The following is a 16,691-nucleotide window of genomic DNA, read 5'->3' as shown; positions in this document are numbered from 1 at the left end:
AATACAAATAGTTGTTTTTTGTTGTCCGGGGTCGAGGCAGCTTTTAAAAAAACAAACGGTATGATAGGAAATGGCGGCCATATTTGTATTTGCTTGTACGTCTGTTTAAAAAAAAATAATCTTTACAAAATACGAGACACTATCATATTTTTTTAAAGAAATGGAAATAATAATAAAAAAACATGAATTCAAATAAAATACAATTTTAAAAAACAACAAAGAAGATATCTTTGGCGGGTAGTAAGTGTCTGTAAACTGTATATATTAAGTCAATGTCTCAATGTGAAAAACAAAAAAACAACTTAAAAAAATACCAGGGTAATTTTTAAAAAGTCTTGTTCTTGTTCGCGTGTGAGAAAAAAAAACTAAAAAACAAATATGGCCGCCATTTTCTATAAAAACGCGTTGTTAAAATTGGTTTATTAAAAAAAAGGTAATACATAAATTGGAAAAAGGAAAAAAAAATTCAAAATAGATGTTTTTTTCTTCCGTCTTGGGGGAAATTTAGTTTGTTTGTTTGTTTCCATTAGGAAAAAAAAACAATTGTTTTTTTCCTTGTTTTTCATTTAATTTTTGTGTTTTGGTGAAAGTTTTTTTGTTTTATTCTTTGGGATTTGTGCACTAATAAATAAATGATTAAATATAATAATTCATTCTTTACAACAGTCTTGTTGCGTTTAATTTGTTGTTTTTTAGCGAATCCATACGTCAGTTGAATATTTGAAAATGGCGCTGGTAAGTGACGTCACGAACGCAAAATATTAAAGGTCACTTGACAGTCTGACGTCATCGGGAGGCGTAACTTCCATTCGGAGTTTGGACGGGTTGTGTCGGTGGATAATTTTGTCGCCGTCGGTCGGGTAAGGTAAAGAAAACGGTAAATAATTGAGGAAATGTTATTAATACACATCGAAATTCGACCGAATTAACTAAATATGGATCGGGTAAGTCTTTAAATCAAGTTTTTAGTCGCTTATTTTACCCAGAGAAGTACGTGTTCGCGTTAAATTGTTAAGCCTTGGTCAAGTTATATGTACAGTTGGATCGATTTCCCATTGCTTTTTGCTATAATGATATTAAAGTTACGGTTGCCTACTCGTTTTTGTAGTCGTGTGGGCTCGAAAATAACAACCTACGCTATTTAATTTTAAATTTAGTTCATTTTAAGACCGAATTATGGTTTAAAACTCTAAAAATTGTTGTCTGTAATGTGTAAAATAGTAGAAAAAGCAAAACTTGACCAACTATGTAATGAAACCTTCCGCTATCGAACCCTAGAAATGTAATATGTTTAAATTTAAAACCATTAACCCGGTCTTAATTTAAACTCTATTATATTATATTATATATATAGTTATACTCTCCCCATAAAATTTAATAACTATATAGGATGAATTTACCTTAATCATTTTAACCAATATATAAATAGTAAAGGTACAAATAATGACAACCCTAACTTAGCATTATCTCTGTGTAGTTTAATATTGCTAAAATCTTAATCAGGGAATTGCCGCCGAATTTCCCCCAAATTAACTTAAGAGAAAGCGCAATTGCACCTTGAATTAAGTTTCTACAAACACCTTTATTATGAAAGATTATGTTAAATGAGTTATAAACATCCATTTTATCTTCTCCTTTAAAACTAAGCTGATAATTTTAATTTAAGAAATATAATTTGGTCAGTGGTGTCCTGGGGCGAAATATGTCACTGGAATTTCAAAAATGTAGCTTCCCCTCTCTTAATTTTACCTCTTACGTACCAGGAAGAAGTGTTTTTTGAAATCTACCCCCCCCCCCTTCTCCACTCCACGTCTCCTCCTCCTGTGGCCCACCCCGATGTAAATCTCTTACTCTTAAGAGAGGAAAGTAACACTAAACAGAAACTAACACCCACGTCAAATGTCACTGTTAGGCTTAATTTTTTGGAGTATATTTGGTTTTCTTGCGCTATTGAGTATTGAGATGTTGCGGTTTTTTGAAATTTGTGTTTTTAGTCGCGTCATAAATTGATGGGTTACTATTACATTCATATGGGATGTAGTAGTAGTAGTAGTTGTTGTAGTAGTAGATGTAGTTTTTGTCCCGTTTTCTTTTAGACACTGTTAATATCTAAGTTAGGCATATTTTTTGGAGTAAATTTGGTTTTCTTGCGCTATTGAGTATTGAGATGTTGCGGTTTTTTTTTGAAATTTGTGTTTTTAGTCGCGTCATAAATTGATGGGTTATTATTACATTCATACGGGATGTAGTAGTAGTAGTAGTTGTTGTAGTAGTAGATGTAGTTTTTGTCCGGTTTTCTTTTAGACACTGTTAATATCTAAGTTAGGCTTATTTTTTGGAGTAAATTTGGTTTTCTTGCGCTATTGAGTATTGAGATGTTGCAGTTTTTTTGAAATTTGTGTTTTTAGTTCCGTCGTAAATTGATGGGTTATTATTACATTCATATGGGACGAAGTAGTAGTAGTAGTAGTTCGTTGTTGTTGTAGTAGATGTAGTTTTTGTCCCGTTTTCTTTTAGACACTGTTAATATCTAGGCTTATTTTTTGGAGTAAATTTGGTTTTCTTGCGCTATTGAGTATTGAGATGTTGCGGTTTTTTGAAATTTGTGTTTAGTAGTTGTAGTTGTTGTTGTAGTAGTAGATGTAGTTTTTGTTCCGTTTTCTTTTAGACATTTTTGTTTTTAAATTTAAATAATGAGAATTTATTAGTTAATTAATTATTTAGTCTAATAAAACACGTGATTTATAGTTAATTGTAATTTTATTGTAGCCGGAAACATTAAGGTGTTGAAAGAGTGGCGTGGCAGCCCTGCCACCATCTTGAACAGTATATAATCCTTATTTTTATGTCTTTTAATAACGAAGAAAGAATGAATTCCACCATTTTAAGTTGATTTAAATTGTAGAATAGCTTTTGAAAGGGGTTGAATCATTCTCGCTTCGACAAAGGTGACCAATGGTCACTAAATGGGTTTTAGGGTATAGCTTGTAATATGCGCTCGCGTTTGTGTGTTAAGGGATGAACGAACGGGAATTGTTGGAGCGCACATTGGCGGAGCGCGAGTTGATCATCCGCAATTATAGTTTGGGTCGAGAACGGGCCGAAATTGACCCCTGGGAAGACCCCCAATTCGAAGTCTATCACGTCACAGACAGATACGGCTTTTTGCAGTTAGTTAAACCTGATTATTTAACCTACCATAAGTTTATAAATGATATGTTCCGACCTACCCCACTGACTTCGTAACAAGCTTTCAGTAACCAGTGACAAACCTATGGAACATAACATATCTTATGAACTTATGGTTAACCTAAGTAACAATCGGTGGGTGGCTTATCTCTTTGAAATGTTTGGTGGTATAGCGACCATCATTTACCAGAGAAACTAACGGCACACGAAGCCAAAGTTCGTGAAATTGAAAGTGAACGTTTAAATAAATGGTTAAAAATGTTGAAGAATTGGGAAAAATATTATCCGGGTGATAAGGTAATTAGAACCAACTCTTATCGGTGTCTCAACTCTCGCTAAGTGTGTCGGGGACAATTGTCTTGTCAGGTACGGAGACGTATCTATAAGGGAATTCCAAACGCGGTCCGAGGAGAAGTCTGGTGTCGTCTATTAGACGTGGCCAGAGTCAAATTGGAACAAGAGGGCAAATACGAGGTTAGAAACATCGCGTCATAGGGTGACATATCTTGATTTTTAACCGAGGGTAAGTAATTGTAGGAGATGTTGAAGCAAGCTCGAAAGATGTCCCCCGATATCCGTCAAATTGACTTGGACGTCAATCGAACTTACAGGAATCACATCATGTTCAGGGAACGATATGGCGTCAAGTAAGACGCGTGTAATCTTTAAGAGGGTTGCGAGTACTTAAGTTAATTAGCTTTTTTTGGGTTGTAAACTTGTAGACAACAAGCGTTGTTCCACGTTTTATCGGCGTACTCCGTCTATAATACCGTGAGTTCAAGGACATAGTTTAAAACCCGGTTCTATTTAAGTACTTACGCGCGTGTACTTGTGTCGTCGTGTCTTTTGCAGGAAGTTGGTTATTGCCAAGGAATGAGCCAAATTGCCGCTCTTCTACTCATGTTTATGAATGAAGAGGACGCATTTTGGGCCATGTCCGTTCTTATGAGTGACCAGAGACACGCCATGCACGGTAATTAGTAATTAATTATTTTAAGGTAATTTTCGCGTTTTCATTACCTTTTCTATGTCCTTTTGCAATCCCAGGGTTCTTTATTCCTCAATTCCCAAAGCTGGTTCGTTTTCAACAACATCACGATAAAATTCTGGCCAAGTTCCTACCAAAGTTAAAGAAACAATTGGACAAGTAAGGACTTACTTAACTCGCGATCCCTAATTCGTTGCTTGTAACATTTTAAGTAGTTTAATTAAAACGTAGTTGGACAAGTACTTATTTAACCTTGGGGTCCCTAATTCATTCCCTTTAAACGGAGTTGGACAAGTACTTACTTAACCTTGGGGTCCCTAATTCATTCCCTTTAAGGGAGTTGGACAAGTACTTACTTAACCTTGGGGTCCCTAATTCATTCCCTTTTAAGGTTGTTGGACAAGTACTTACTCAGGGTTGGCAACTACCTATCCAGTCCGGTTTAAACCACCTGGTTTAATCCGGATTAATCCACTTAAAAAAATCCACCTAAAATATCCGGCTTAATTACGAATGGGGAAAAATCAATTTTGTGCCATAAAAATAATTAAAATACAACCAGAAACAAGGCAAAAGTATAGGAAGCGACAACTAAAGATTATTTATTATAAATGATAAAACTAATAGTTATGTTACCAGTTACTGTCCAGTTACAGCTTACAATATTTTACCAGTATTACTCGAACTTAAAACAGAGCGTGGTTCCTGTTGATCCCCTACAAGTTGACTTTCCTTACGAACTCCAGTAGTCCAGTTTTGGCTTGGGAAAGGTAAGAGGCATTTGTGGGCGAGATTTATACGTGCATGTATAAATCCCGCCCACTAGCCTTTACCAAGCCAAACCCGGAGTTTAGAAGGAAAGTCCCCTTTCAAGGGATCCACTGGAGCCGAGCTTATGTTAGGCTCGTGCACTCGGTAAAGAAATAGATTTCATGAAAACATTTTAGCAGTTAAACTTGCAGACGATTTTATATTGGAACCAGGGCTAGCGGTTGGGGAGTGCCCCAAAGCTTAAATAAGAGCTAAACAGAAGTACTTTGCCTTCAAAAAAACCTAAAATGACTCGTGTTTTTAAAAAATCCGGATAAATCCAATAAAATCCGGTTTATTCCAATAAAAACCACTGGTCTGGATTTTATTCAAATTATCCGGATTTTTGCCAACCCTGTGTAACTTACTTATACTTAACCTTGGGGTCCCTAATTCATTCCCCTTTTAAGGGAGTTGGACAAGTACTTACTTAACCTTGGGGTCCCTAATTCATTCCCCCTTTTAAGGGAGTTGGACAAGTACTTACTTAACCTTGGGGTCCCTGATTCATTCCCTTTTAAAGGAGTTGGACAAGTACTTACTTAACCTTGGGGTCCCTAATTCATTCCCCCTTTTAAGGGAGTTGGACAAGTACTTACTTAACCTTGGGGTCCCTAATTCATTCCCTTTTAAGGGAGTTGGACAAGTACTTACTTAACCTTGGGGCCCCTAATTCATTCCCTTTTAAGGGAGTTGGACAAGTACTTACTTAACCTAGGGTCCCTAATTCATTCCCTTTTAAGGGAGTTGGACAAGTACTTACTTAACCTAGGGTCCCTAATTCATTCCCTTTTAAGGGAGTTGGATAAGTACTTACTTAACCTTGGGGTCCCCAATTCATTCCCTTTTAAGGGAGTTGGACAAGTACTTACTTAACCTTGGGGTCCCCAATTCATTTCCCTTTAAGGGAGTCGCACAAGTACTTACTTAACCTTAGGGTCCCTAACTCATTCCCCTTTAAGGGAGTTGGACAAGTACTTACTTAACCTTGGGGTATCTAATTCATTCCCTTTTATGGGAGTTGGACAAGTACTTACTGAACCTTGGGGTCCCTAATTCCGTAATTCATTCCCTTTTAAGGGAGTTGGACAGGTACTTACTTAACCTTGGGGTATCTAATTCATTCCCTTTTATGGGAGTTGGACAAGTACTTACTGAACCTTGGGGTCCCTAATTCCGTAATTCATTCCCTTTTAAGGGAGTTGGACAGGTACTTACTTAACCTTGGGGTCCCTAATTCATTCCGTTTTAAGTACTTCAACTAAAAGGGAGAGGTGTTGGTTGTCTTGTTTGTTTACTTGTTTATTTAGGTACGATATCCATTCGAGTTTGTACACATTAAAATGGTTCTTCCAATGCTTCCTGGACCGTGTCCCCTTCACGTTGACGTTGCGTCTTTGGGACATTTACGTCCTGGAAGGCGAAGTCATCTTGACGGCCATGTCCTACACCTTGATGAAATTGCACAGGAAGACGCTGTTGAAGTTGAACATGGATGATCTGATCGAGTTCCTGCAAGTTAAGTTGGAGCACGATTTCGGGTACCACGACGACGCCGCTGTTGACGCGTTGCAGTCTTCCCTGGAGGAATTGCGCAAGGCCAAAATGGAGTTACCACCCGGGAAACCACCCAATGAACTGCCTCAGAAACCCTTTGGATTGTTGCTATGTCATATGGACTCCGAGGATGCCAAGAACAAAGAGATAACGACTCAGGTAAGACATTTTAAGTCTTGTTTCATTGCTTGCTACTGTAGTACTTCTTGCCTCAATTCTTTTGGTTCTTTACGCGCATGCGCACGAAGTAAAACGTTTCAAATGTGTTTTTAGCCCTATACTTTTAATTAGGAATGCATATAGTTACTAAGAATAATTGTTCCTTTATGTTAATTTCTGTGAATCCGGGTTTTGCTTGAGAACTAATTACGTTCGCGTCACGTGGCTTATAATTATGATGACGTCTTTAATAACTGTTATTTCTTTGGTTGCTTAGCTTAAGTTGGTAGTAACGCGAGATCCTTGGTAGGCGCAAGGCTATAGATTAGTAATAGAGTGCTGTCAGAAGCGCCGGTGTGACGTCACCCATGCTGTTTTCCATAAAGAAAAAAATGGTAACTGTCATGGCCGCCCATTGCTAAAGGCAGACTCGTGACGTTTAACCTTGGATCTGACGTCACAACTGACAGCACTCTATTCGCGCCGTAAAATTCGTCATACGTTACGTAATGATTAGTCTAGATAACTCCGCCCACAAATCCGCCTGTAGTTACATTGAAAATGGATGGGTACGCGATTATTCCTAGTAAATGTATGAATTCCCTTTAAAATAAGAACTTGACGATTCCAGGAAAGTTAAGGGGGCGGGGTTTAAACCCCCGGATTTAGGCCTAAGTTAGCTGCCTGCCTGCTCCCCTTTAATTTCACGCTTGTCAAACTGTAATTGAACAAAATCAATTCGATAGGCCTTTCCACGGATCTTTTAGGCCTAGATAGGCATTTCTTTTTTTCTTTCTCTTCTTTTAGATGTACGATGACCAGTCGTACCATTTCTAGAGTGTCTTTTCTTTGCCCGTTTTATTTTGCATGCACTATCTTTATTTCGTTATTGAACTGCGATTGGTTGGTGTTTGTCGCGTCACCATTGAGAGAGATGATGGCATGGCGTTCTTCTGGCGTTCTAAAAAGGGTGGGGGTGTAATTCTCGTTTAAAGGGGATGTCTTTGAATGGCGGAAGCGCCACGGGTAACAACGTCAGTAGTGGCGGTGGTCAATCGTCCCCTATTTGGAAACGAAAAGATTCCTCCACGTTGGAGGAGGAATTAGAGGGTGGTTGCGTTGCCACTAACGGATACGCGAGATCCCGTAAGAAGCAGCAGCAAACCGAGGTGGATACGTTACTTAGTAACGTGGAAGAAGATGGAGGTAGTTCCATAGTGGATCCATTAAGTTCGCGTAATTCCTTAGCGGAGACATCGCAGACTTCCGCGGCTGATTTATCGGCATTGTCGGGCTTCAGTAGTCCTTCGACGACGTTAACGCGACGTGCCGCGAAAGCCAGTGGGGTGTCGTCTGCCCAAGCGCAACAACAAAGACCCTTAAACAATAGTGGTAGCAGCACCACCCAAGATTCCGCCGCCACGGCCTCTGGGTCTCCGTTAAACGTTCACTTGAAACGTTCCTTGTCCCTTTACGATAACGTGGATGAAAGTGAGAGTGTCGCGGCCGCGGTATCCAGGAGAGTGTCCCCTAAGTCCTCACCGGCGCGTTCCCCCGACGCCGTGCGTATTTACGTGCCATTTGCCCCCCAGAACCAGAACCACAACCATCACCACCGCCTCAACCTTGAAGACGATGATCGTGATCGGACCGAAGCGGTATCGGCCATTGAGACTGCCCTTTCCAATGTGGCCAATTTCGCCGCCCCCTCCAATATCCCGTCGCCTCCGTTACCCCCGCGTACTTCTCCAGGGGTTAATAATACCCCTTATTATTCGCCCAATTCCACTTCCCCTCAAAATGGCGACTTAACCCCGACCAATCAGGATGACGATCCGAATAAAATCACTCTCAGGGTGGACTTACCCAATTCGTCCTTACATTCGCGTCTAAATTCTGATAATCAAAGGGGGAAGTCCCCCGTTACTTCCTTATAATCCAACCCCCCCTCCCCCCGTGGCTTCCGGAAGTAAAAAATCCCAAAACCGGAAGTAAAAAATTACAAACCGGAAGTAAAAAATTACAAACCGGAAGTAAAAAATTACAAACCGGAAGTAAAAATTACAAATCGGAAGTAAAAATTACAAATCGGAAGTAAAAATTACAAATCGGAAGTAAAAAATCCCAAAACGGAAGTAAAAAAATTACAAACCGGAAGTAAAAAATTACAAACCGGAAGTAAAAAATTACAAACCGGAAGTAAAAAAATTACAAACCGGAAGTAAAAAAATTACAAACCGGAAGTAAAAAAATTACAAACCGGGAGTAAAAAATTACAAACCGGGAGTAAAAAATTACAAACCGGGAGTAAAAAATTACAAACCGGGAGTAAAAAATTACAAACCGGGAGTAAAAAATCCCAAAACCGGAAGTAAAAAAATCCCGAAACCGGAAGTAAAAAAATCCCGAAACCGGAAGTAAAAAAATCCCAAAATCGGAAGTAAAAATCCCAAAATCGGAAGTAAAAATCCCAAAATCGGAAGTAAAAATCCCAAAATCGGAAGTAAAAATCCCAAAATCGGAAGTAAAAATCCCAAAATCGGAAGTAAAAATCCCAAAATCGGAAGTAAAAATCCCAAAATCGGAAGTAAAAAATCCCAAAACGGAAGTTAAAGGATAAAAATTAAATAAAGGAACAAACAAACAACCCGTGATGTATTATAAATAAATAATGTGTATTATAAAAAATTGGGGGCCCCAAGGACGACCCGAAAACCAACTTTTATTTAAAACAATAAACGGGTCTTTGTATAGAAACCTGGTACTTAATTAACAAATTAATTATTTAATTAATTAATTAACGCGGCGACTGTGTGTGTATGAGAGAGAGAGCTTCGGTATCCCTTTATAATAAGACTGCAGTGAGGATTGCGCATGCGCGTTAAGGAAATACTCCCCCCCCCTCCCCTTGGAATAAATTTATTACGTTGCTCCGTGCCTTCCTTTTCCCAAAAGCTCAGCTCTCCCTGACTCTTTTTATTTTTAAGCTATTTAAATGATGGCGCATGCGCGGCGGCGGCCTGCGCTTCTTGAACTTTGTAGTAGGACAGTAGAAAGGTAAATATATATTGACCTTTGACCCGGCGACGGCGCGCGCAATGCCTTTGCTCAAAATTATTTTTTACACGAAAAAACCTAACAAACAAATAAATAAATAAATGAATGAAAAATAAATAAATATTATTAATAATTACGATAATTATTTTAAATGTAATTTATTATTACGGATTATAGTACTTGAGTCACGCCCCCCCCCTTCCCCCCCCCTCAATCCGATTTGTTGGTTTCTAAATTTTTATATTATTATTTTTTTTGTTCCTTTTTGTTAAAGAAAAAAAAGAATAAGAAACTAAATAAAAGGTCATTTTATTTATTCGTATTTTGATTCATATTTTATTTATTATTAATTTATTAAGGTCATCCATTATTTGTGAACTTTGACCCCTCCCACATCCCCGGAGTACGGTAAGTACTGGTTGATGCTAACTTATAAGGAAGGAGTGGGTTATTTACTTATGATCTGAACTATTTATGGGTAAGTGAGATCTCTTTAGTTTGTGAACTTTGACCCCCTCCCATCCACGGAGAAAGGTAAGTACTGGTTGATGCTAACTTATAACGAGAGTGGGTTATTTACTTATGACAGCTGAACCATTTATCGGGTCTTTAGTTTGTGAACTTTGACCCCTTCACATCCCCCGGAGAAAGGTAAGTACTGGTTGATGCTAACTTATAAGGAAGGAGTGGGTTATTTACTTATGATCTGAACCATTTATCGGGTAAGTGAGATCTCTTTAGTTTGTGAACTTTGACCCCCTCCCATCCACGGAGAAAGGTAAGTACTGATTGATGCTAACTTATAAGGAAGGAGTGGGTTATTTAATTATGACAGCTGAACTCTTTATCGGGTAAGTGGGATCTCTTTAGTTTGTGAACTTTGACCCCCTCCCATCCACGGAGTAAGGTAAGTACTGATTGAGGCTAACTTATAAGGAAGGAGTGGGTTATTTACTTATGATCTGAACTATTTATCGGGTAAGTGGGATCTCTTTAGTTTTGTACTGAGGGAATCTGACCCTTGTCAAGCGTCCAAACTTGATTTGTGACGCGTCGCGTTCTTAATGGTTAAAGGGGGCGTGGTCGCGCACCGAGCTTAGTAAAGGCTTGTCCCCTATTTTTGCTGGGGTTTTTTATCTTTCTCTAGCATCTGGACTTGATGGCGGGGGTCTATTATATTTTTAAAGTCCATATGCGACGATTATTATTGGCCCCGATTTATTTTTTAAAAGGGTATTTTTGTGAAAGATAATTAAAATTGAACTGCGCTAAAGCGAGGGGGGAGGGGAGGTCGGTTCTTCCATTTCCAAACCAAGGAGACTAAAATACACTGGAGCTACAACCAACAATCTAGCCTCCATGAATTTGAAATCGTGTTATTTAATTATTTAAAACGTAATATTATTTTATTTTTCTGGTAAAGAAATGTAAATTTATTTATAAATTGACTTTCATTCTTGGAATGGTAAGACATTTTCCATGTAAAGTATTATTTGAACTCGAAAGAAATGGCCCATTCTACGCCTGAAGCTTATTATAGATTAATGGCAACGTACATAACTTTATGTCCCGTAGTATAACTTAATAAAGAGCCTATCTCGTAACTGTCACAAGTAGGTAAGATGACGTATGTGGGGAACCTAATTTCCTGTTTTGGCATCCTACGTCACGTGTTGCGACTTTTTGCGCCTATTTTTTTTATTGTAGAGTAGTGGCAGTGGCAGCTCCCCATCTTTGACTGTATTAAGGTCTATAGAGAAATAATATGGGGTGACAATAGTCTTGAAGAAAATAAATAAATAAATAAAATTTTAAATTAATATATTTTTCTTCTTAATTAGTTCCTAATTTCGACTATAATGGCGCCCCGATCGCTGGTTACTTGTTAAATTTGGTTTTTTTTAATATTTGGGGGTGGTGCTGAGTTGAAAGGGCAAAGCTAGTCTGCTAGTTCAGTTAGTTTCAATTCTGGATCCCGGCGTGAGTAGCTGTGCGTTGTACCTCTGTAGTTAAAGTTAAAACGTTTTAGGCCTTTGTTTAATTAAAATGTCGTTTGATTTTGTAACTGAAGATTGTGTCGTATGGTAAGATTACTTTTAATTACACGTGTTTTGAACTAATTAAGTCCTTTGAATTGAAAGAACCTTAAAATAATTTGAATCCACCTTATTCACCCATCGCCGGAAGTTAGGCTTAGCTTATCTGGGGTTAGCGGGAAGAAATTAGTCTGTCGTCTGCTACAGTATACATATTATTATTGATTCACGTTTAATTTTAATATCTTTGTGAAATCTTTATTGAACATTGAATTACAATTAAGTTTATTATTTCAGTTTTATTGATTCCATCGATGAACAACGGGTTTGAAATTGAACAAATCCGGATGTCCAAAATGCGAGTCACTCAAACCGGAAGTACTCCATCGGAAAGGAGGTAAGCCTTGATCAGTTGGTCCACTTATAGCCACGAATTGGTATTTTTTAAACATGTTATAATTGGTTAACTATATATATAAATATATCGAAAGAAATGTGTTTAATAAGTAGGCTAGATTTGCAAAGAAATTAAGACTTGGTTATATAGTTAACCTTCATATCGGTAGCTCCGTGTGACCTATGACCTAAAGCACCAAAGGGGTATACTCCATTGGGGTCATTTAAATCGCCACGTGATGCGATGGCATTCTGCGCGCTGTAGGGTGGGGTACAGTTGCATCTGGATAAGGGGTCAGTCGTGTAGTTGTTGAACCTGTAACCACATTAGTAAAGAGGTCAAGCTGTGTTTGACCCCAAAGTAATACCTCCCACCCTCAACCCACATCAGTTTTATTTCAGGTCAGGTTATGTTAGGTTAGAATTGGTTTAGGTCAGTGCATGGTGAGGTTCGATTGGGGTCAACTAGGGTCAAATGAAAGCGGGGGGGACCCACCTCATGACTCGGGTCATTGATTCCAAATCGACAATTGATCTCTGTTCCCTTTTGAAGATCAGTGCCCTTGGTGTTCTTTCATACGTAAAATAGTCCCCGTATTTTCTAGCCATATCAGGAAACCCACTGACATTGTAGATCTGTTTAAAATATCTATTTCGGAAAGCAATTTATTTATTATTTTGAACTGAACTGAATTGAATTGAAATGAACTCAGAAATGAACAATTAATTAATTATATAATTACGGAGTGTTGTAACTCGGCCAATAAGATTGCGACTTTAAAACGCGCGTCACGTCCGCTGTTATCATGTAGCCCCTGAAGTAGGTGACGTCATTAATTAATTAATTAACAAAGGTCATTAGTGGGCTGGTTAATTAATTAAATTAATTAATGGTTCTTACGGCATTTGCTCCGCAATCCATAGTAAGCCATTTGTTAAAGGTCTGCCCGGTTTAAATAGCTTGTAGTCCAAAATCATGAATTGGTTATTGTACCTTAAATAATTAAGTTAATTGGGATTTCTTAATCTCTGGGTTAGAGAATTTTTTGGCTTACGTTCCGCTGTTATGAATTTTGAAGAGTCTAGTCCATTCGCGTCCATTTCGGGCCAATCTGTTAGCAACCACATTACGAATCCAATCATAAACGGTGTTAGGGTTAATTTGCTTGGCCAATGTCATGTTGTTATTGGAATTAGTGGTCTCGGTGACAGCCTGAAGGTCATGGAAGGTTATTACAATCTCGCCCCAGACCCCCGGTTAAGTTCAATAGGTAGTTTACACACATGGAGGATTCATGTGAACCATTTATATCCGGAGACTTGGCTACCTTGAGGACAGAACCCCGTCTGCTTTTGTCCTCCAGGTAACCTAGCCTTCTGCATGGTGTAAATCCTTCGATCATGTCCCTTTAATTACTTACCAATCCCGAGGAAATCAAGTAAAAGTCATCCCCAGAGAATATTCCAGCGGGATAGGCGGAAAAGGCCACTGTTCGACCTGGAATTGTCTCGGTACTTCCCTGGTGCGTCTTAAGATTAAGCGTGTATTTCTTGTTGACCCTTAACATGGTTTTGTATTGGCTCCACGTGTCATGGGCGAAGTAAATGTCGCTGTTGTTGGCTAGGACTTTGATTAAAGCCGAACAGGAGCCACTACCTATTACCATCCGTGGGTTCTCACTCAACCCTAGTTCCAAATCGTAAAGATCCCCAAATAGGTTCATGAACCTGCATACCCGGGATTGACAAATTAGTATGCAATGCTCATTAACAATTAAGTAATGCTATAATTAGGCTTACATTGAGCCCGAAACTTCGGACTCTGGTCTGGGGGTCCCTGAGACGTTGTTAACACCATCGTCAATACCAGTGGCTTGCGCGAGAATTAGGGAAACCTATAGATGTAACTACCTGTATTATATTCTAAAGTACTTGAATGTCCGGTGTCGCTTTTAAGTACCTGATACCAGTAAGGTTCATTTGACTTTTCGGCGATGTTCCTCTTCATGTAATCCATATTTTCTCGCATAAAAACTTCCAAGGTTTTGCAATAATCTTCACGTCCTTTACAATAACCATCGACTTCATTTAGTAGTCGGTAATGAATCAATCTCCTGGTCAGGTGACCTTCCAGTAAACCCGCGGCGTACGCCTGGTCAGCGTCCCCGAAATTCGGGTTGGTTGTCAACTCCAAATACGACCATCTGCGAATTACCAAGGTCATTCATGTACGATGACCGCAAAGTAATTAATATTAACCGACCCCCTTCCTTAAAGGACATCCACCCAAAGTACTTGTAAACTATAAGAAACCTTACCCAGTTGTATTGATTTTATCTTCGAATTGACCCCAAGCGACTGGTTTTTGCGGACCATTAATTTTTCTAGTTTGAAAAACGAAACCATCGTCTTGGTTAAAGTAGACGTATCCTTTCTGTACTTGAGCTAAGACCACGGTTGTGGTGGTGGTACTTAGCGCCAAGAGGAAGGGTATAATAACGTTGCGATGCCAATTGTGGCTGAGCATCTTGCCTACTTGAAACGCGTCGCGTCTTTGAGATGTTTTTAAGAGGAATGAGCTGGCGATCTAGATAATCATAAGCGTTTTCTAGTATTGATAATCATTATCTTAACTTTGTGTATTAGTTTATGAAACCAAAGACATTACAAGCCATTTACATTTTGATGCGTAAGATTTATTTTTGCAAAGAATGCACTGATCCAAATCGTGTTTATAATTATTTATTTGCTTTTCTTGCGTCTTTATATGAATGACCTTTTACGACCTTTAGCGAGAAGCCACGTGTAATTTGCCCCCCCCCCCCAAATAAGAATCCAGTTAGTTACTTATAATTTTGGGTGTACAATTTAATATAAATTAAGTTAATTTAATTTTAATTAAGTTTTTCTTGAGAAAATGGACGTAGTAGACCAAAATCAAATTGGGGTTAGGGGTCAAAGGGAATGGCTTTCGTAGTATACTCGATGCAAAGTTCACTTTCAAACCGTATATATCTATATGTATTTATGCCAATTATTCGGTTCCCTTTGATCTATAGTCAAAAAACAATTGAGACTTGAAAAAAATGTTAGGTGCAACCATAGCCCCCTAGATGACGCGACTCGTCGTACCTAAGATGCTCGCGGTGTTCAAAAAATTATATCTTGTATTATCGGTCGAAAAATCGAAGCCGTCATGCAGCTTTTAACATACTCTTCTATCATTGGTAGGAGGAAACACGTTTCTCGGACAGTAATAACTTCTAATTCAGAAAATACTATTTCAAATCTCTTGAATTTTTGACCAGGGTTCATACAATTTTTGGAAAACAAATTTCCCTGAGATTTCTTTAGGTTTTTCCCCACATACCTCCCTGAATTTTCCAGAGTTACGAGCCTCCTCCAAAGTTTAGTGTAATGCTATTCCTATGGAGGGGGGTTGTTTGTTTACGTTTTGCTTAATTACTCGGCCCCTGTTTGTCGTAGCCCTAAGTTCTTAGTATGGTTTGATGGGGGACAAATTGGACTATAACATACTCAAAGGACATCCCTGTATCTCTAGTAGAACCAGAGTTACGAGCCTCCAAAGTTTATTGTTAAAAAATCATAAGTGACCTAATAACAATAAGTGAGACGATACCATAAGTTGACGAACATTTTCCTTAATTACTCGGCTCCTGTTTGTCGTAGCCCAAAGTTTTTAGTATGGTTGGATTGGGGACAAATTGGAGTATAACATACTCAAAGGACAACCCCGTATCTCTGGTAGAACCAGAGTTATGAGCCTCCAAAGTTGGGTGTGATGCTATTCCTATGCATGTTTTTGAACATTTCGCTTTATTACTCGGCCCCTGTTTGTTGTAGCTGTATGTTTTTAGTATGATTGTATGGGGGACAAATTGGACTATAACATACTCAAAGGACATCCCCGTATCTCTAAAATAACCAGAGTTACGATGTGTAAGATAAGCTTTGTTATTATTGTGCAAAGTTTGAAAAGTTTGTAAAAAAATTTAAAAGTGAAATTAGCCATAATTTTAAAAGGATTGATTTAGACTCGGCTCAGCTCCTACACTTTAGACTATACCAATATTGACGTCACGCGTCACGTCACATCCCTATATAGTTCCTCCCCTCTCAGTCAGTACCACTCTATAGAAGAACCATGCATATCCCACTGCGTGTACATAAGTTCAATAATCACCCATGGAGCTCTTTTTGAAATGAAATTGAACACCCTGTACATAAGAATCCAAGATGAAAACAAAACAAAATGAAACAAACCAAGGACTAAGGACTTCAACTCAGTGTTATAATAAGAGAGGGGGGAAGAATGCAACGAAGTGAGCCTCGTCCGAGCAGAGCAAAGCCCGGACATAGTGATTGTAAGAGAGAGAGAGAGGAAATTTTCTCAGGGGTTGGTCGCTTGCTTGGGCTTGCTTGCAGAGTTGAAAAGAGTCCCGATACACGAGGGTCACGCGTTATAGAGCTCCGCCGCG

At 38.7% G+C, this 16,691-nt stretch overlaps 2 protein-coding genes across 3 annotated transcripts; one reads left to right on the top strand and one right to left on the bottom strand.

Moving 5' to 3' along the window:
- The first annotated feature begins 781 nt into the window (after nt 1-781).
- LOC149597183 (USP6 N-terminal-like protein) lies at nt 782-10,082 on the top strand. Its single transcript, XM_089861162.1, has 11 exons — nt 782-944; nt 2,770-2,826; nt 3,017-3,170; nt 3,363-3,486; nt 3,556-3,663; nt 3,727-3,836; nt 3,912-3,960; nt 4,042-4,162; nt 4,237-4,336; nt 6,298-6,703; nt 7,699-10,082. The coding sequence occupies exons 3-11, from the start codon at nt 3,019-3,021 to the stop codon at nt 8,638-8,640; spliced, it is 2,112 nt and encodes a 703-aa protein (XP_089717288.1). The 5' UTR covers nt 782-944; nt 2,770-2,826; nt 3,017-3,018; the 3' UTR covers nt 8,641-10,082.
- A 1,945-nt stretch (nt 10,083-12,027) lies between these two features.
- On the bottom strand, nt 12,028-14,747 carry LOC149597182 (putative phospholipase B-like 1). 2 transcript variants are annotated; one of them, XM_089861180.1, is made up of 10 exons: nt 14,511-14,747; nt 14,153-14,396; nt 13,993-14,087; nt 13,614-13,920; nt 13,248-13,405; nt 13,094-13,186; nt 12,936-13,007; nt 12,689-12,841; nt 12,349-12,508; nt 12,028-12,263 (listed from the first exon to the last, which is right to left on the bottom strand). In XM_089861180.1, the coding sequence occupies exons 1-10, from the start codon at nt 14,717-14,719 to the stop codon at nt 12,096-12,098; spliced, it is 1,659 nt and encodes a 552-aa protein (XP_089717306.1). In that variant the 5' UTR covers nt 14,720-14,747; the 3' UTR covers nt 12,028-12,095. The 2 variants fall into 2 exon arrangements, with proteins under 2 accessions (XP_089717306.1, XP_089717307.1); XM_089861181.1 differs by lacking the exon at nt 12,936-13,007.
- Between the last annotated feature and the right edge of the window lie 1,944 nt (nt 14,748-16,691).

This window comes from Phalangium opilio, unplaced genomic scaffold (assembly GCF_054372755.1).
Source record: "Phalangium opilio isolate 3A_F unplaced genomic scaffold, DU_Popi_V2 ptg000369l_1, whole genome shotgun sequence".
Classification (NCBI taxonomy): Eukaryota; Metazoa; Arthropoda; class Arachnida; order Opiliones; family Phalangiidae; genus Phalangium; species Phalangium opilio.
This window is presented reverse-complemented; position numbering and strand designations above follow the sequence as displayed.

Bases quoted from the DNA above. Each gene is read 5' to 3' on its own strand.
- LOC149597183 (XM_089861162.1), top strand. From the start codon at position 3,019: ATGAACGAACGGGAATTGTTGGAGCGCACATTGGCGGAGCGCGAGTTG. The intron at 3,487-3,555 runs GTAATTAGAACC...TTGTCTTGTCAG, and splicing joins AATATTATCCGGGTGATAAG to GTACGGAGACGTATCTATAA. The intron at 4,337-6,297 runs GTAAGGACTTAC...TTGTTTATTTAG, and splicing joins TTAAAGAAACAATTGGACAA to GTACGATATCCATTCGAGTT.
- LOC149597182 (XM_089861180.1), bottom strand. From the start codon at position 14,719: ATGCTCAGCCACAATTGGCATCGCAACGTTATTATACCCTTCCTCTTG. The intron at 14,397-14,510 runs GTAAGGTTTCTT...GGTAATTCGCAG, and splicing joins GATAAAATCAATACAACTGG to ATGGTCGTATTTGGAGTTGA. The intron at 13,008-13,093 runs GTAAGAACCATT...CACCTACTTCAG, and splicing joins TGGATTGCGGAGCAAATGCC to GGGCTACATGATAACAGCGG.